At 49.7% G+C, this 16056-nt stretch overlaps 1 protein-coding gene across 1 annotated transcript in view; it reads right to left on the reverse strand.

Annotated features, from left to right (window-relative positions):
* Positions 1–4956: 4956 nt before the first annotated feature.
* Positions 4957–16056, reverse strand: part of SLC37A2 (solute carrier family 37 member 2) — a 65664-nt gene continuing 54564 nt past the window's right edge. The window contains exons 13-18 of the mRNA XM_077839771.1: positions 14868–14916; positions 13432–13505; positions 10971–11049; positions 9789–9886; positions 8158–8222; positions 4957–5214 (exon numbers count right to left, since the gene is read on the reverse strand). Of these exons, the coding sequence (XP_077695897.1) occupies positions 5199–5214; positions 8158–8222; positions 9789–9886; positions 10971–11049; positions 13432–13505; positions 14868–14916 (381 nt within the window). The 3' untranslated portion in view covers positions 4957–5198. The remainder of the gene's footprint in view (positions 5215–8157; positions 8223–9788; positions 9887–10970; positions 11050–13431; positions 13506–14867; positions 14917–16056) is intronic.

Raw genomic sequence — 16056 nt, forward strand, 5'->3', positions numbered from 1 at the left:
GCAAGGTTGAGAAAGCAGAGGCCTGTCATCACTATCCCTGCCACAGCGAACCGAATCCATTTTACCTGTGGAGGGTCCTGCTTTCCTGGTGTCCATCATCCCAGAGGGTCTCCCCGCCTGTGACGAAATCCGGCAGTCGTCGGGACCCCCCGAGCGGTCCTCCTCAAAGGCTTCCAATTAGCCGGAGAGGAGAAGGTCCTGGGCCTCGTGTCCGTGAATAGTGCCCACTGCACCTAAATTGTAGGAAAGGTTTCGGTACTGGGGTTTCATTTATTGTTTTTCTGAAGGCCAAGGAAGGTTTCGTGGGTCTGAGTTTCAAGCTCCTAGAGCCAGTCACTGAATCACTGTACAGTTAAGTTTGTGTTTCTTCCCCGTCCCTGTTTCCCCAGGTTTCTGTACCTTTACCCACTTACCTTTGTTTGCACCATATTACCTTGTCTTTTCTTCATTTTTATTACATCACACAGGGAGGGAGGGACACCCTTATTGTAAGCTAAATCCACCGGCGACAGATACGGAAGAGAGTCGAGTCTGTCCTTCTGAGAAAAGGGGCTTTCCTTTTATCTCCCCTCTACCATTCCTAAGTTTTCCTTTCTGAAGCGTTGCCTTATTCCCCTTGAGGTAACAATGTTTACCGCATTGGCACTGCACAAAACACAGTCAGGAATATAGGTCTCCAGGGCCCACAGTACCTAGCAGCCCAGGGTCAGGGTGGGCCAGGAAACCCAGGTTTGAATCCCTGCTCTGCATGATGTGGAGCAGGGACATGAGCTTGGGTCCCCATATCCCAGGCTGAGTGCCCTGCGGGGGGGAGAGGGGGCTCTTGTTGAAGCGGTTCCACTTTGTATAAATACGCCATGGGCTAGGGAGGGGGAGCGATTGCCTGCTGAGCAGGGCACTCTGCGGGGATATGGGAGACCCAAGGTCCTGCTCCACATCAGGCCGAGTGAGGAGCTGAAAATTCAAAGCCCAGGTGAGCGTCCTGACCGCCAGGCTATGGGCTGAATGGGGGACATGGTCTAGTTTTCTGACCTGACTTAGGCTCCTAACTGAAGGAGCAGTGGGTTCACAGCTGTGAATCCCAGGCAGAGGGAGGTGCCTAAATCACCCCTCACTTTGGCATTTCCTGTTGGCTAGTTTAGGCAGCTCCCCACTCTGCTTTCCCTCAGAAACCAGTCTGGTTTCCAGCAGATTTGAGGGGCTTGACACTGTCCCACTGTGTACAATTCAGTACTGATGTGGCCAGACAGAGAAGGGTGCAGTTGCCCAGTGGTTAGGGCACTTGCCTGGGATGCTGAGAGTCCCTGGTCCAATTGATATCAATTATAGATCAGTAACCCCCGGGAGGCTCAGCTTGGCCCCTGGCTCTGTGTACTGCTGGCACAGGAAGACGCATGCTGTCCCGGGAGGAAGGGGGGCCAAGGGCAGATTCAGAGACTGTGAGCAGCCCCGAGGGAGCGAGGGGAGCCACGATTTCGAGCGATGGCCCCTGGAGCTCCGGGGAAGGACGGCAGCGTGCCTGGATGGCCACCAGCTGCCTGCTCAGAGGAGGGGCCATGTCTGGGGGTGGTGGGGAGTAGAGTCACATGACTGACCAGTCAGAGCCCCGGAAGAAGAGCTAGGGTGACCAGCAGGATGTGGGAGCGCTGGGAGAGGGGAGAAGCCATTTTGGAGGAGCTGGAGCCAGCCACTGAAGGGGCAGGACTGGTATGGGGGAGCTGGTGAGCCCCAGGCCTGCATGCAGGGTTCCCCTGACAACTGGCCTCCAGGTGCCTGGCAGCAACATCCCTCAGCTTGGTGCTTTCACTCCTCAGGAGAGCGCTCAGCACACAGAGTTTTGTGAGAAAATTCTCTCCCCAGCCGGACGGCGTGAGCCTTTCAGCTCCTAGACAGACCAGGCCCCACGTGGCCAGTGCTACTCTGGTGCTCGCTCAGGGCTGCCTGCCTGCTGGGAGCGTGGCTGAGCGCTGGGGCAGGAGATCAGGAGTTGTGTTTTTAGCAGAGTTATTATAACCTGCACCTGAGCCCTGCACCCCTTTGTGGAGCGGGGAGATCCTGGCACCAAAAGTAGCCTGACTCCTGCAGGAAGAGGACGCCTGCCAGCAGCGATTGTCAGCCCCTGAGCAGTGCTGAGGAGTCCAGGTCGATCTCTGAACGTGAGGATCATTTGCAGAGTTGAGAGACCCCACCCCAGAATATTCTGTAGCCCAGTGGTTGGAGCACTTCTGCAATATGGGAGACCTGCGTTCCAGTCCCTGATCTCTATCAGGTAGAGCAGGGATTTGGGTCTCCCACAGTCCAGATGAGTGCCCTGACCATAGGGTTAGTGGGTATAATTGCACAGATGGACACAGAGCCCCAGGTTCTGTGTAGGTCAGAAGTGCTGACGACGCTTCACAGATTGGACCCTACAGCTGGGATAGGCAGGGGAACGCCTATTCTGAGAATCCCACCAGGGCTTAGGCCTGAACTAGGAACTAAGTAGCTCAGTGGCATCAAAATTTGAGCAGTTTTGTGCATGCTCCCCCAGCAGAAACATAAGTGCCTCCAGGGGCTGGCAGCAGCTGAGCAGAGGTTAGGTTGGTGCCAGGGTTCCCCGCTGCCTCATTAAGCAGCAAAGTCCATTTGCGGATCTAACCCTGACACAGGGGGAGGCAACTGCCAGATAATAAAGTTCCATCTTTTCCCAGTATGCTCAGCTAGGTCTTCTGCTGAAGGCAGTTCCATGTTTGCACTGTGATTTATGTTCAGTTTCCTTTTGCTATACTAAGTGTATGTCTACATTGCAAAGAAAACCCCCCAGACAGAGTCCCAGAGCCTGGGTCAATTGACTTGGGTTCACGAAGCTCAGACTGTGGGGCTAAAACAGCAGTGTAGGTGGTGCCAGCTCAGTTGGAGCCTGAGCTACAAAGACCCTCTTCCCTGGCCAGGTTTCGGCGCCAGAGCGGGAACAGCTGCACTGTTATTTTTAACCCTACAAACCCAGGGCCTGAGACTCTATGCTGCGGATTGTTCTTTACAGTGTAGATGTACCTAACAGGAGCCTCTCTTGCTTTCCCAGCACAGCAGTAGAGACGTATCTGCTTATAAGCGGATGGCCTTTTGAGAGACAAATTCTCCTGGAGCAGCACTGAGGACTTTTGGAGAGGACTGCATCCCTTTTCTTTACACCAATGGTCCCTAATGCGGTGCCCACGGGCGCCATGGCGCCTGCTGGGACGTTTATGTGCGCCTGCTGTCAGGGCTAGCGCCAAGGAACGAAGAGGAGAGGAGCGCATCCGCCGGAGAACCTGCCGCCAAAATGCCACCGATGAGTGCGGCCACCGGAGAACTGTCACCACCGAAATGCAGCTGCTTTGCTCTTATAAAACTACTAGGGTGAGGCAGGGGGAAGAATCAGAACCAATAAGCAGCTTGTCCTGCTCTGCCTTACTCATTAAGAACGAATGTTACGCCCAGCTGGTTAGACTAAGACATTGGCAGCAACGATCTGTCTCTTCGGAGCGAGTGATGCACCCAGCACTACTGGAGATGATGGAGATGGGTGGATTGATAAATAGACGATTTGATAGGCCTATTATTGGTCATGAAGGCAATTTACCAGTTTTTCATTCTTTTTTGGAAGGCTGAGAATTAGATGGGTGTTAAATTGTTAAGATACAGAAGCCCTGTACTTAGCTGGCACAGACTGGCATTTTGGATTTAAATGGGGCTCTTCCTTCCCCCACCACCATTCTCCTCTTCCCATTGCATTTCTCTTTCTAGCACAATGATCCCTAGACATGGGCGTAGTTTGGGGGGACATGGGAGTATTGCACCCAAACTGCAAGCCCCGGGCAGGTGCGGAATTTACTCCCCATGCACGGCCCTGTTGGCCTGGGTAGAATTGATCCCCCAATCTACACCTATGCTCCTAAAGACACTTTAAGAAAGAGGAGGAATACATTAGTCAGCTGCTTCTGGACATACAGAGGCTGTAGGAGAGATTAACTTTTCCCCCTCCCCCTCACAGTACAGCTCACAGGGATGTTTGGCACTTGAATAGAGCAGCGATAAGCGTGGTGTAAGAACCTAGACAGAGTGCCTTACAAAAATTGTCGAAGTTACTCTTAAAACAACTGTCAGGGGCCTGCAGTTGCAGATTAAGACATTTCAAATGATAGGAATATAGTTCACTTTGCACAGAGGCTGGGTGAGCTTATAATCTCACACAAAGTTTCTGAACTACAAACCATCATACAGTGTTTTAAAATTATAAACCGGTACCATTATGAAAGATACTGCTTCCTTCCAGTGTAAAGAGTGGTTCTGGAAACAGCAAAGCACATAATAAACCTTAGTTTGTGTTTATCAGCAAATCTAGAAATGGGATTCCTGGACTAAACTAACGAGTCTTTTTTTCCCAGGCCAAATGGCAGTGTTCTACTGTCGAGCACAACTTTGTATTATGGAGAGCCAAGAGCATTGAGACAACCCTTTGTCCTGTTCCCCAAAATAAAATTCTTGCTTGCAATACCTATTTGATAGCTAATCACTATCCATTTATTAGTACCTACTGTTTTAAACTCCAGAATGAGAGAGAATCCAGCCACAGGAACTGGCAAGTTTTCAGCTCAGTTGTTGAGCAGGTTAATCAATGTTACAAACAAATGACGATAGAGGCATCTGAAAAGCCAGAAGTGGGGTTCAAACCTGAGGACTGTCAATCATTTGAGAATCACCTGGTGCCGAGATGGAACTGCTGATCTTGACAAGGCAAGGGCCAGAAGCTCTAGCACATCGCACAGAAGGATGCCAATCTCTGCAGCTCCTTGAGCCCAGCGACCTTGGGAACATTTCCCTCCACTCCCAGGACAAAGAGAAGCTCCACTACAACACAGGTTTAGCACCCTTTTAATAATAAAAGAAATAATGGAAGAGGAGCAGGGGCAGCGGGTAAGAGACAGAGGCCCCAGTTATGCCTCACAAAACAGTCCTGGCCCAGAATACACCATCTTCTCCACTCCTTCGCCCTGGTTAAAGCTGCTGCCAATGATTAGAGTCCGTGGTGGTTGGGTTTTAGAGAATTACTCATCTCACCAGTTCATTTTGCCTCCATAAAATTCCTCCCATTTTAAACGGAGAGCACTAAAAGGTGGGTTCTGCCAGCAAAGCCCGTCACTGCTGCACTCCGCTGTCTCTGGTCACAGGGAGTCAGGTCAAAATTCTTTAAATCTGTGAGAACAAGAACCATGATTAGAGCACAGCCCATGGAGTGTGATCAGGCAGGCGCCTGCCAAGGAAGAGTTTATTTTCATGAGTTTAATTACATTCAATAAGCTTCCGAAGCCCTTTTAAGCCTTAATAGCCACCGCTTCCCAGGTGCTCAGATACAGTCAGGGACAGACGGAACTTTGCTCTGATGGATATTGTTCAATAACTGCAGCGGTGCCAGAATCCAAAGCCAAGTCACTAGTACCTACAGCCTGCCCCTTTGCATGGCCCTCACCCAGCTCACCTCACCTGCTGAGTTTTAGAGCCACGGAGTCCTTATGCGAGGGAAAGAGCCAAAGGAGAAACAGGAGCAAGCAGGGAGAGAAGGCAGCAGAGATATCACCACCATTTTGGTTCCTGCTAACACAAGAGCCTAGTGGGTGGCCCGGAGAGCAGACAACAGCTCACAGCTGTTAATTTGATTTCAGTGGGGAACTAAATGGTGAGAGTCTGAGAAACAACCCAAGAGGGACACGCAAGGACCACCCAGGGGCTGGGATGGCTGCAGCACCTTCCAGAGGCTGGGGGTCCCCAACGTAAGGAGACACCAGCACTGCAGTGACTATGCAGACAGTGAGGCAGCCCCCAGTGACCACTTGGGCTTCAGCTTTAGACATTAGAACCCCTTACTCTGAGAGGGAATTTGGGGACAGAACTGACTGTTGGGAAATGCCCAACTTCCTAGCCCAGCCACCAAAAGCTGGCAGATGGGATGTTACTGTCAGGTCAGATCCACAGGAGAAGAGGCTGGCTTTTGTTGGTCCCATTCTTAGGCACCTGCCCCCCAATTCATTGCACAGGGAAACTAGCACCTAACTCAGGCTTTGTGGATCCTGTTTTTATTCCAGGGATTTCTAGATGCCTAAAAGTTAGGTGTTGCAATGCCCACGTCCCTGTGGGGATCTGGCCTTCATCTTAGCTGAATGTCGCAGCTCTTCCACTGCAGCATTCCCTTCTCTCTTTGCTTCTGGACAGCTATCACTGAGGATGAGCCAGAATCACACTGCAGAGACTCAAACCCACAGCCTTCTGGCCCAGTTCTCCCAGCTGTGCCAGGCTCACAAGCCCTGAAGAAAGGGAACCTTGTCTCATGAAATGCAACAAGAGGCACCCTGGCTACAGCCCTACTTTTCCAGGCTGCTACTGAGGTGACTGAGGTGAAGAAGGCAGAACCAGCCAGATATAAATTGAGGTCCAGCTGTCATTAGCTGGCTGAGCCCACCATATTCTCTTCCCAAGGGATGAGACTGGAGCCTCAGACACCAAAGGGCTCTAAACAGAGACTGAAGCATCACCCTGACTGACCAACGTAAAGGAAGTAGGTTTGCCACCCTTTGGTGGGCCCAGCAAGTGAAGACTGGCACATTCCCAAAGCCAGAGCTGCTCACAGCACATTCTCCCTGGGGCCCATTTCTGCCGGCAGATGGGCACACGTCACTCCAAAGGGAGCCTGTGCAGGTTGGAGAAGCTAGAACTCGGCCTTTTGTGACAAGGTAGCCGAAACATGAAAGCAGGAGTCTTGTTACTCTGCACCAGGGCTGAGGAGGAGACATGGGCCAGACTTACTGTAACACAGGAGCCCAGAACATGACTACCAAAAAAGCTGTTTACCTGTAAATGAAATCAAGATGTAGCGTACCAGGCTCCTGAGAGCATGGCGGGAACACATCTTATCCCATATGGCAAAGCACAGCCCTACACCATCATGAGCTGCCCTGGGACTGTCAGTTAAAGAGCAAAGATGGTCTCTGAGAAATGTAGTCTACAATCTTGTCAATTTGTTTTGACTCCAGGACAGGAGTATTTTTATGACAATACTGATTCAGACACATGATTATTACCTTCATTTTACACAGGCTTGGAAATTACTTTGATTGGTACGTCATTACATTTATATTTTTATCATCAGACTCACTGGCAAGGTTACAGGAGCAGTGGGGCTATGTACTTTGCCACTAATAGTTTGTTAGTTTAATAAACTAGTTGGTGGTCAGACAAGATGATCTGATGGTCCTTTCTGGCCTTATACTCTATGACTAAAAATTTGGTGTCCAGACCAGTGTGTCTGGACATTTCAAGCAGTATTCTGGTCAGTTAGCCCCACTACTCTGCAATATGACCCAGAGCACAGCGTGTTTTGCTGTCACAGTCAGGCACTGGGGATGGACACTATTGGTGGACATATTGGATCCTTTCTTTGGAAGCTGCTCCCTCACAAGACTGATGTAGGACTACTGTGCCCTGGGTCTCTGCTCTTCTTCAGTTTGCCACAGAACAGACACCTTCATGTTTACCCCACAAATGCCAAGAAAGAAAAATCAGCATAAATCGCAGATGGAATTAGCTGCGGCAGCAAAATACCAGAGATACTCACAATACAAACTATTTCCCATCCAACACTACTGCGTTTGTTAGTGCCACAGACGAGCTAAGAAGACACACAAGGACAACTCATTTAGAACACATTAATAGGGTTCTGCCAGGCTGGAGGTAGAACTCTTGGGTCATGAGAACAGTCATAACTCTCCCTGGGTACTTCTGTGGCCCAGGTTCTAGATGTCCCTTTGGACATGCTTGGGCGAGAGGATAGGGGGTGGGGAGGCATTCATTGTGCAGGGGGTTCCATCAAAGACAAAACATTTACAGCAGCATTTAGGGTGCTTCCCATTCTAAATGCAGGGAATGCAGCAGTAGAGGTAAATTACTCAAGTACGGTATGTTTCCCTTTTCAATGGCACCTACTTTATATCTCAAACTCCTATGTGCACTCAGCATGTACCATACCTGCATATTTTGCCAGGCCAGGACACACCGCTGGAAGTGGGGGCTTCTCCGCCAGTGCTACAGGAGATCTGAGAACAGTCATAGAAATACACGAAAACTTGGGATTTTAGAAGCACATACCCTCTTTTTCTTGTGTAGCAGCCACACCATCCTTTAATCTCTTTATACACCACCCGGGAAAGGAACTGGAAGGGAAAAGACACTCAAGATGAATATCTGACTTACGATTCTAGCCTCTGGGAAAGTATTGAAGATACAGTCCCCCCACCCGCCCCATCCCCGGTGTGAATGAGAAGTAGGCAAACAAAACTGGATGAATGACTGAGTTTGAATTTAGTTTGTCAGGCCATGTATTGTCTATAAATGTGAATAAATAATTCACCACAGTTTCAGGGAATAATTCTTTGTTTGTAGATTGAGAGCATTTTCATTATGAGTATTCAAGAGTCAAAATTCGGATGGGACGAAGGAGTCACAGGGCCTATATCTATCCCGTGATTGGATGAGCATATTCCTAACATCAGGTTTCTAATGACAACACTTGGTTAAATACAGGCTTTACTTTCTGCAACTGCTCTGAAACATTCACATAATTTGCCATATCCATGACTATTCCTGCAAAGTCTTGTTTTCTAACGTGTTCCTGCAAAGCAAAACATGCACAAAGGCAATCAAAAATCCGACAAAACAGGAGTGGAAAAGCTCCTGATGGAAAGGTGCAGGATGCAAGTCTCAGTGAGCACAGTTACCTCTTTATGGAAGTGGAAAGCCAACAAAAAGGCAGAGCAATGATGTTGTTGGGGCTGGGGAGGAGGAATACTGCAAGAGCACAGATTCCAACCAAGATTGGGACCCCATGGTGGTGCTAGGTGCTGTACACAAGTCAGTGATAGAGCCAGGAATAGAACCCAGGTATCCCCACTTCCAGTCTAGTGCCTTGACCGCTGATCACCTGGCCCCTTTCAGCGACCACTGGCCAGTTAACAGCAGCACTGATCGTCAGAGAAAAAGGGGGAGAAAAGAGTGCAGATTTTCTTTCGATGCCCCAGTGCAGTGCAAAGGAATTAGGAAGAATGAAGCGGTTCAGAGCCGAGGCTGTGTTACAAATCTAGGAACCACTTCACGATGGCTAAGAGAACCTGCTGTGCATAAAAGCAGCCCTGTAGATGGAAGAGGCTGCTCATCATGCCTGGCTTTATACAGAGCCCACCACTTTCACCATGCATGCTTTTGTCTTTTATCTTGAAAGCTCCCAGAGCATGTTCTAAGCGATGGAAATGCTCCCTGCACTGAAATGGAGCCACCTTGATAGTGGCACCAGTTGCTGTTTGACATGTGCCCAGCAGCACTACACAAGAGTTAGGGCAGGAAATGAAGACTCCTGTATCCAGCTGACACTCCAGGAGTAACTCTGGGAGACAAATGCAATTAACCCCACTGGCATTTGGTCACAACACCGGAGTTCCTCCCTCTATGCTTGAGAAGCATGCTTTGGGTGCTGTCTGTCAGACACGATGTTAACCCCTCAGGATGCTGGGACATGAATTCATTGCTGCCTCGGAGAGAAGAGCACCAAATACTCAGGCACCTGTACTATGTGCTACAGCTCCTGGCCTTTACTTAGAGGCCACCCATCCAAATGCTGGCCATGCCAGACACTTAGCTTGTGAAATCAGACAACCCCTGGCCCAGCTGCACACCAGTCCCCTAATCTGCATCAAGAAGCCACAGCAGGCTCAAGAGAAACCCACCAGGCAAGCCAAGATATCCGCTGTTATTAACATGTAGAAGACGTTGTTCCAGCCAGAGGGAGAGATCAGCCCTGCCAGCAGGGGGCCCAGAGCAGCACCTGCAAAGGACAAACAACGCACATCACTAGCAGCCAGGAACCATCCTGGGCAGCCAGCCTTTGGGCACTGGCGTATGCAGGGCAGAAAACCCATACCCAGCCCCCACATCAGTTCTGACAGACGTGCTGGAGTGAGTGCTTGAAGGGTGCATGCTCACAGCTGCATGTGCCAAGAGGTGCAGGCTCCAGCTCCTCTGCCTGCTCTCCCAGTCATCTCCTCCCCCTGCCAGTTTCTCGCCTTGCTCCCACTTCCACCTTGGCAGCCGCTGCTATTAGCTATGCCCCCTTGTGTTCTCCCACCGCCCCTGCTATCATGCACTGGCCAGACTTGCCGGATGCTGCAGCTGGGCCTGTAGATCCAGCTCCCACTTCTCAAGGGCCAGAAGAGAGCAGAAGAACTTGCTCCAGGTCTCCCCTCTGAGCAGTTTCCACATGGCCAGCAGTAGCCTCACAGCCCTGCTAAGGAAGCGAGTGTCTGGACGCCCCTGGCTCCAACGACAGGCAGAGCTGGAGTAGCCGGCAGTAACTTTCCTCTAGTGCCAGCCTGGGTGTGCCTCACTGCCTAGCTCAGTTCCACAGCAGGGTTATTTGTTGGGCACTGGGGACCATTTAAGCACCGGGGCCCTCTGTGTAATGCAGTTTGATTCTTCTTGGCAGTATGAAAAGCTCCTTGCAGCACCAGCACCATTAGCTCCCACCCCCCCGGGGGGGGGGCAGGGAGAGGGCTGCGGGAACACAACAGGTCCCCTGAGTCTTATCCCCTCCCTTCCCGTCTCTCTGCCTGCCCGAGAATGGGTGGCTGAAGCTTACAGGACCCAATCACCATCCCTGCATAGGGAAGTAAAGAGTCTCTCTCCCTTTCCCTTCTCTGAAAGGAAAGTGAGCTGGGCTGGCCCCAGACCACTCCCAGCTCACTGGCAGCCTGCGTTCCCTTTGGGCAAAGGGTGCTCGTGCCTGGGGGCAAGAGGAACATTGACCCTACTGGGGGCCAGGAGAGCTGGGGGTTGAATTAGGTTCTTCAGCTATTGTATGGAGTTCTTGGAATAGTTTGCCCCCCTTGGTTAGTACAGCCAACCCTACTCACCTATAGATCCAGTCCCATCAATTATGGCTGTGACAGTGGACAGGGCTTTTGCATTTCCTTTGAGACACTCGTGAGTTCCCTGTGCGGGAGGTGAAGTTAAAAAAAAAAAAATCAAAATACTGGAGTGAAAATGAGGGGTACAATTTGTGATCCATTAGTGCATCCTGAACCCTGACTCATTCTGGTTACTGGGGTTAGTCCAGCACCTGTCTCCAGCTTCCAGCGAGGAATGCTGGTATCAAAATGCCAGGGAGGTTTCTTCTGTGAAGGCAGATTTAGGAAGACACACTCTAGAGAGACAGTTCCTTGAAGAGGGGAAACCCCTTTCTTGAATACCTGAAGGTATTCTTCTTGAAGGCCTGGAGAAGGAGATTCTTCATCTCTGGGAACTCGCTCCCCTTCTATGTACCAGGAAGGGGCAGCATTCCAATAGCCTGATTATCTGCACATCTTATGTTGCCTCCTGCAGCCACGTTCCAAAGGCAGAGGAGCAGCACTAGAGCTCACAATGGCTGAAGTACTTTGCTCTGCCTGAAGGAGAAGCTGCTTTGGCTTCTCTGGAGTCCTGGCTTGTGCTGGCTGGAGCCGAGGGATTTTTGAAGACTGAAGTTTGGCTTGGGGGAGAATGATTTTTTTGCTGGCCTCTTTGCAGATTTACTGCATCTTGCTGCCTGAAACAGGGGCCAGACCTGGGTCAGGTTCTCTGCTGTTACTTATCAGCTTTTCAGCTACATTTGTACATTTGGAGGAGGAGGGGTGGGGGTGGCACCTCTGTAGCTTGCCTGAGTTGATAGTAAGATTGATGAATGGATAATAGGATCATTACTGAGGACTTCCATTGCTATAGTGCCCAGTGACCCCAATCATGTGCAAGGTTCCATTGTGCTAGGCACTGCACAAATATAAACCAGACCCTTCCTACGAGAGCTAAAAATCCAGTGATTTTAATCCTATCTGATTTTATTAACTCCGCAGTTGCAAAGTTTTTAAGGCTAGGGATTTCAAAGAGGTTTCAGAGCCAGGTGCCCAAATACCACTGAAATTCAACAGGAGTTAGATTTTAAGTCCCTTCTTTTCTTTCCCCACACACCCAAAATCCTAACTTTAAGCCAGTTATGAAAGCAGGTAGAAATATCTTCAATTTGAACAAGCTGAAAGTGTCATCTTAAAAAAAAAACAAAAACAAAAACCCAAAGTTACTTCCCTATGAATTAAGGATGGAATTTTCAGAAGCTTATTGTGTTGGCTCAGCTCTGCTCCCACTGAAGTACAGGGAAGTTAGCTTGATGCAAGCCCAACTGCAGGCTGTAAAATCACCTTAAGTATAGTGGTGCTACTTCCCCACTATAATAGAGTCTCAATGGGAAGCTCCTAAGGAGAATGTTATTTAGAGGAGAAAGCGAGCAGCATGTAGACAGCTTCCCCTGTCCATCAGAAGGCCTTCCAGTTTGTTACTGAGGAACTTTTGGGCAGTTGCTGGCAGCGGGGCCATGGCAAGGAATGGGACTCTGTGCTGTCAGAGCATAGAGCTTGTTTACCAGCTAGCCTCACATTTGGTCTGAAGAGTCTCAGTCCAAGCATGTGCCAGAGCTGGGAATAAGATGTTCTAGTCCTAAAAGCAGCAGCAACAGAAAATATCCTTGCATAACTGAGGAACACTTGGAATGGACTAAATCTTTTGAAACAGATAACAACGAACACGTTATACTTGAAAGGCTGCTCTGGAGAATTTATCTCAGGGATGCTTACAGCCAGCCAGAAGATTGCATAAAACCACAAATCATTCTAAACTGCCTCCGAGATGTCTGAGCACTCTGTACCACATCACTTAAATCCCTCCAAGTTTCTAATGCAGCGTCCCAGCCCTTGTCCCCCTGCCACCAGGAGGGCTCAGCCCAGGTGGCAGCTTTACACTCGATGAGAAGACTTTCTTGCACTTGTGCTGTGTGCGATCCTAGCCTGGGAGGGTGGGGGGAGAGAGGAGGGATTTGCACTCAGGAGAGGCCCAAGATGCAGGTATTTGCACATGATACACCAGTAATAACCCTCTACGGAGAGGAGACAGAACAGCCTTTGTATGGAGGGCGGTGCACAAAAAGCTGCAGTTGGAATGGAAGGCCTCAAACTTTGACCTAGCCAAAAAATAAGAAAAAAGGCTCAAGTGAGACGAGAGGGGCCAGGTCTACACTAGGAAATTAGGTCGGCATAACTATGTCACACAGGGGTGTGAGAAATCCACACCTCTGTGCAATGCAGGTAAACCACCTAATCCCTGGTGTAAACAGCACTATGCTGACAGGAGGGCTTCTCCCGCTGACAAAGCTACCTCCTGTCAGGGGGGTGAAGTACGCACACGGACAGGAGGGCTTCTCCCATCAGCACAAGTAGTGTCTTCACTGAAGTGCTGCAGTGTTTTAAGTATAGACCTGCCCTAAGAAAAAACAAACAATAGAATTCTTACCAAGTCAGCTGAAACCGCTGTCGTAATGAGAGCATAAGGCCCATTCACCAGGGCACCACATATAATAAGCATAGCTGCAAAGAGAAAGAGTATCAATTCTACAGCACAGCTGGCCCTGCTGTATGCCAAGAGCCTATGGCGATTCAGTCAAAGATTTGTGTATTTGCTACACTGCTGTACTGGCAGGATCTCCTGGGTGCTTCTAATTTCTGTGAGCTCATAGTTCTGCCGTTGAGTTCATAGCGGGACAACAAGGTCACCCTGGGAGCAAGGGAATTGGAAGCAAGAGCCATTTGGAGTTACAGGCAGCCCAGGAAGGCCCTGTTAGGTTGAGTGTCCCCTCTCCATCTCCAACATACTATTCTGGAGGCCATTGCAGGTCTGGTTCTGCATTACACATTTACTCTTCAATTTCAGAATGTCACATCTTCCCGCCTCTGCTCCCCAAGTGCCTGGCTCAAGAACCATCCTCCTGCAGGCAGGAACAAACTCTTACAACACTACTTCAGTGATACCGTGACCTCCATTTCAGTCACTTGGCTGATAACTAATTGGGGCCTGAGTCCTGGGGAGAGGGCAAGGAGATGAAATAAGACTAGTTGGGGGTCCATTGCATCTCCACTCCCCCTGGCTACTCGAAGGCCTAGAACGTGACTACAGTGGTGACAAAAGAATAAGCCGAGGCTTGGGGAAGGCTGAGTGCAGATGGGAAGGGAACATTCTGGGCTGTGACAGCATCACTTTATTCTGTACCTCTCAGCCATAGTTAGGTGCTTTGACAAGGGTGACAGTGAGTGAGGCCTGGATCAGAGGAAGATTTGCTGGGGACCTTGATGCAAACAGGTTCTGAAGACAGAAATGGGGTGTTGGCCGGGGGTGAAGAGGGGAGATTTACAAAATAACAGCAATAGCAACCGTGTGGCACCAGTGACTAGTTGTGATTTTAAGGCCAGAAGGGGGCCCAGTCATCACTGAGTCCAATTTCCTACAGGCCACTGAATTTCACCCAGCAATTCCCGCATTGAGCCCAATAACTGTTGCGGCCATGATGTGATTTAGAAGAAGATGTCCAGGTGATGGAAATTCCACCACATCCCTAGATAAATTCTTCCAATGGTCAACCAATCTCCCTGTTAAAAAAGCCATCTCATTCCAGTTTGAACTTTGCCAACTTAAGGTACAATTGGCTGGAAGATACTTCTGCCTTTGGCTGCTAGATTAAAGAGCCGTCTAGCATCAGACAACTTCTCCCAGTGTACGTAACTACAGTCCAGGGTCTACCAGTTAAGATTTCCCTAGATCAGATCATTCTGGAGGAGATGGGAGGAGTCTAGATGGTTTATTTACCTCCAGAGAGGCAGAGATGGCTCATCTAGAAACTCAAACTTGTGAACAAACTCACTGGTTTGTTCACAAGAGTCTGAAGTTCTACTTACCTATTGAACTGGCTATTCCATTCTGGCCAACGTGATTGTACAGGAATAGCTGGAAGCAAAGAGGAGATATTGATTATGCCAGCAGGTTAGAATTACCAAACCCCTTACCTAATTTCTGCTCTCCCTCCATAGACCCCAGCTGGGTGGAGGGCCTAGCTGCAGCCATGACAAGTGGACACAAGTATCAGGGTTATTTCCATGGAAACCCTCCATGGACAATCCTGGACACAGAACAGCGATTTGTCTCAAGTTCTCCCCGACCCCATTCCAGAAGGAACTCGCCTTCCTCTCGAGATCAAGCAGAGCATCTCTGGGTCCCAGACGAGTTGCAAGGGCTTGCTCTCTGCACCTGCCTGGATTCTTGTCCCATCCCCTTTCCCGCTAAGAGCATTTATCTTATCATAGAATATCAGGGTTGGAAGGGACCTCAGGAGGTCATCTAGTCCAACCCCCTTCTCAAAGCAGGACCAATCCCCAATTTTTTTTTGCCTCAGATCCCTAAATGGCCCCCTCAAGGATTGAACTCACAACCATGGGTTTAGCAGGCCAATGCTCAAACCACTGAGCGATCCCTCCCCCCCATATGTGCAAGACCCAGAGTCCACATTTGGATCCTTTCAGACAAAGGAGGGACCCAATACTGTCTAGCTTGGGGGCCTATCAGGCGCTAAATCCCTTCTCAGAGGGACCGAGTACGAACTTGCAGCTCCCGCTGAAGCCAGCTGTTGGGGTGCTCATTCCCTTTAAATGTCAGCCCACATACTTAGCTGCCTAAATAAACATCGAGGTCCTTAATTTAGACCTAGTTTGTGGCTGGGGGATTTGGGGGGCAGTACATGCACATGTGCACGGCTCCCTCTGAGTGCAAAAGGAAATGCTCAAAGAATTTGGCCTCTTCTCAAGAAGGCTCTTGGGAAAACCTAACCTGCACTCCAACAGCTAAGTTCTCATGCTTTCCATGCTAAACTCCTGGAACCAGATGTGTCAGGGTGGACGACATAGCAGTATTGATTCTGTACCTGTCTCTCACCCCTTCTCCCAGACAAGAGTAAAACAGAGAGGGTGAGGAGAGCCAATTAGACACACCCAGATATGGGCGGGAGGGGGGGTCATCAAGGATCAGAAGGCACTGTTAGTTCCAAGACAGCACTAGATTGATTAACAGCCATTATCCTGAATGGAGATCTCT

Source organism: Eretmochelys imbricata, chromosome 22 (genome assembly GCF_965152235.1).
Source record: "Eretmochelys imbricata isolate rEreImb1 chromosome 22, rEreImb1.hap1, whole genome shotgun sequence".
In the NCBI taxonomy this organism is placed as follows: Eukaryota; Metazoa; Chordata; order Testudines; family Cheloniidae; genus Eretmochelys; species Eretmochelys imbricata.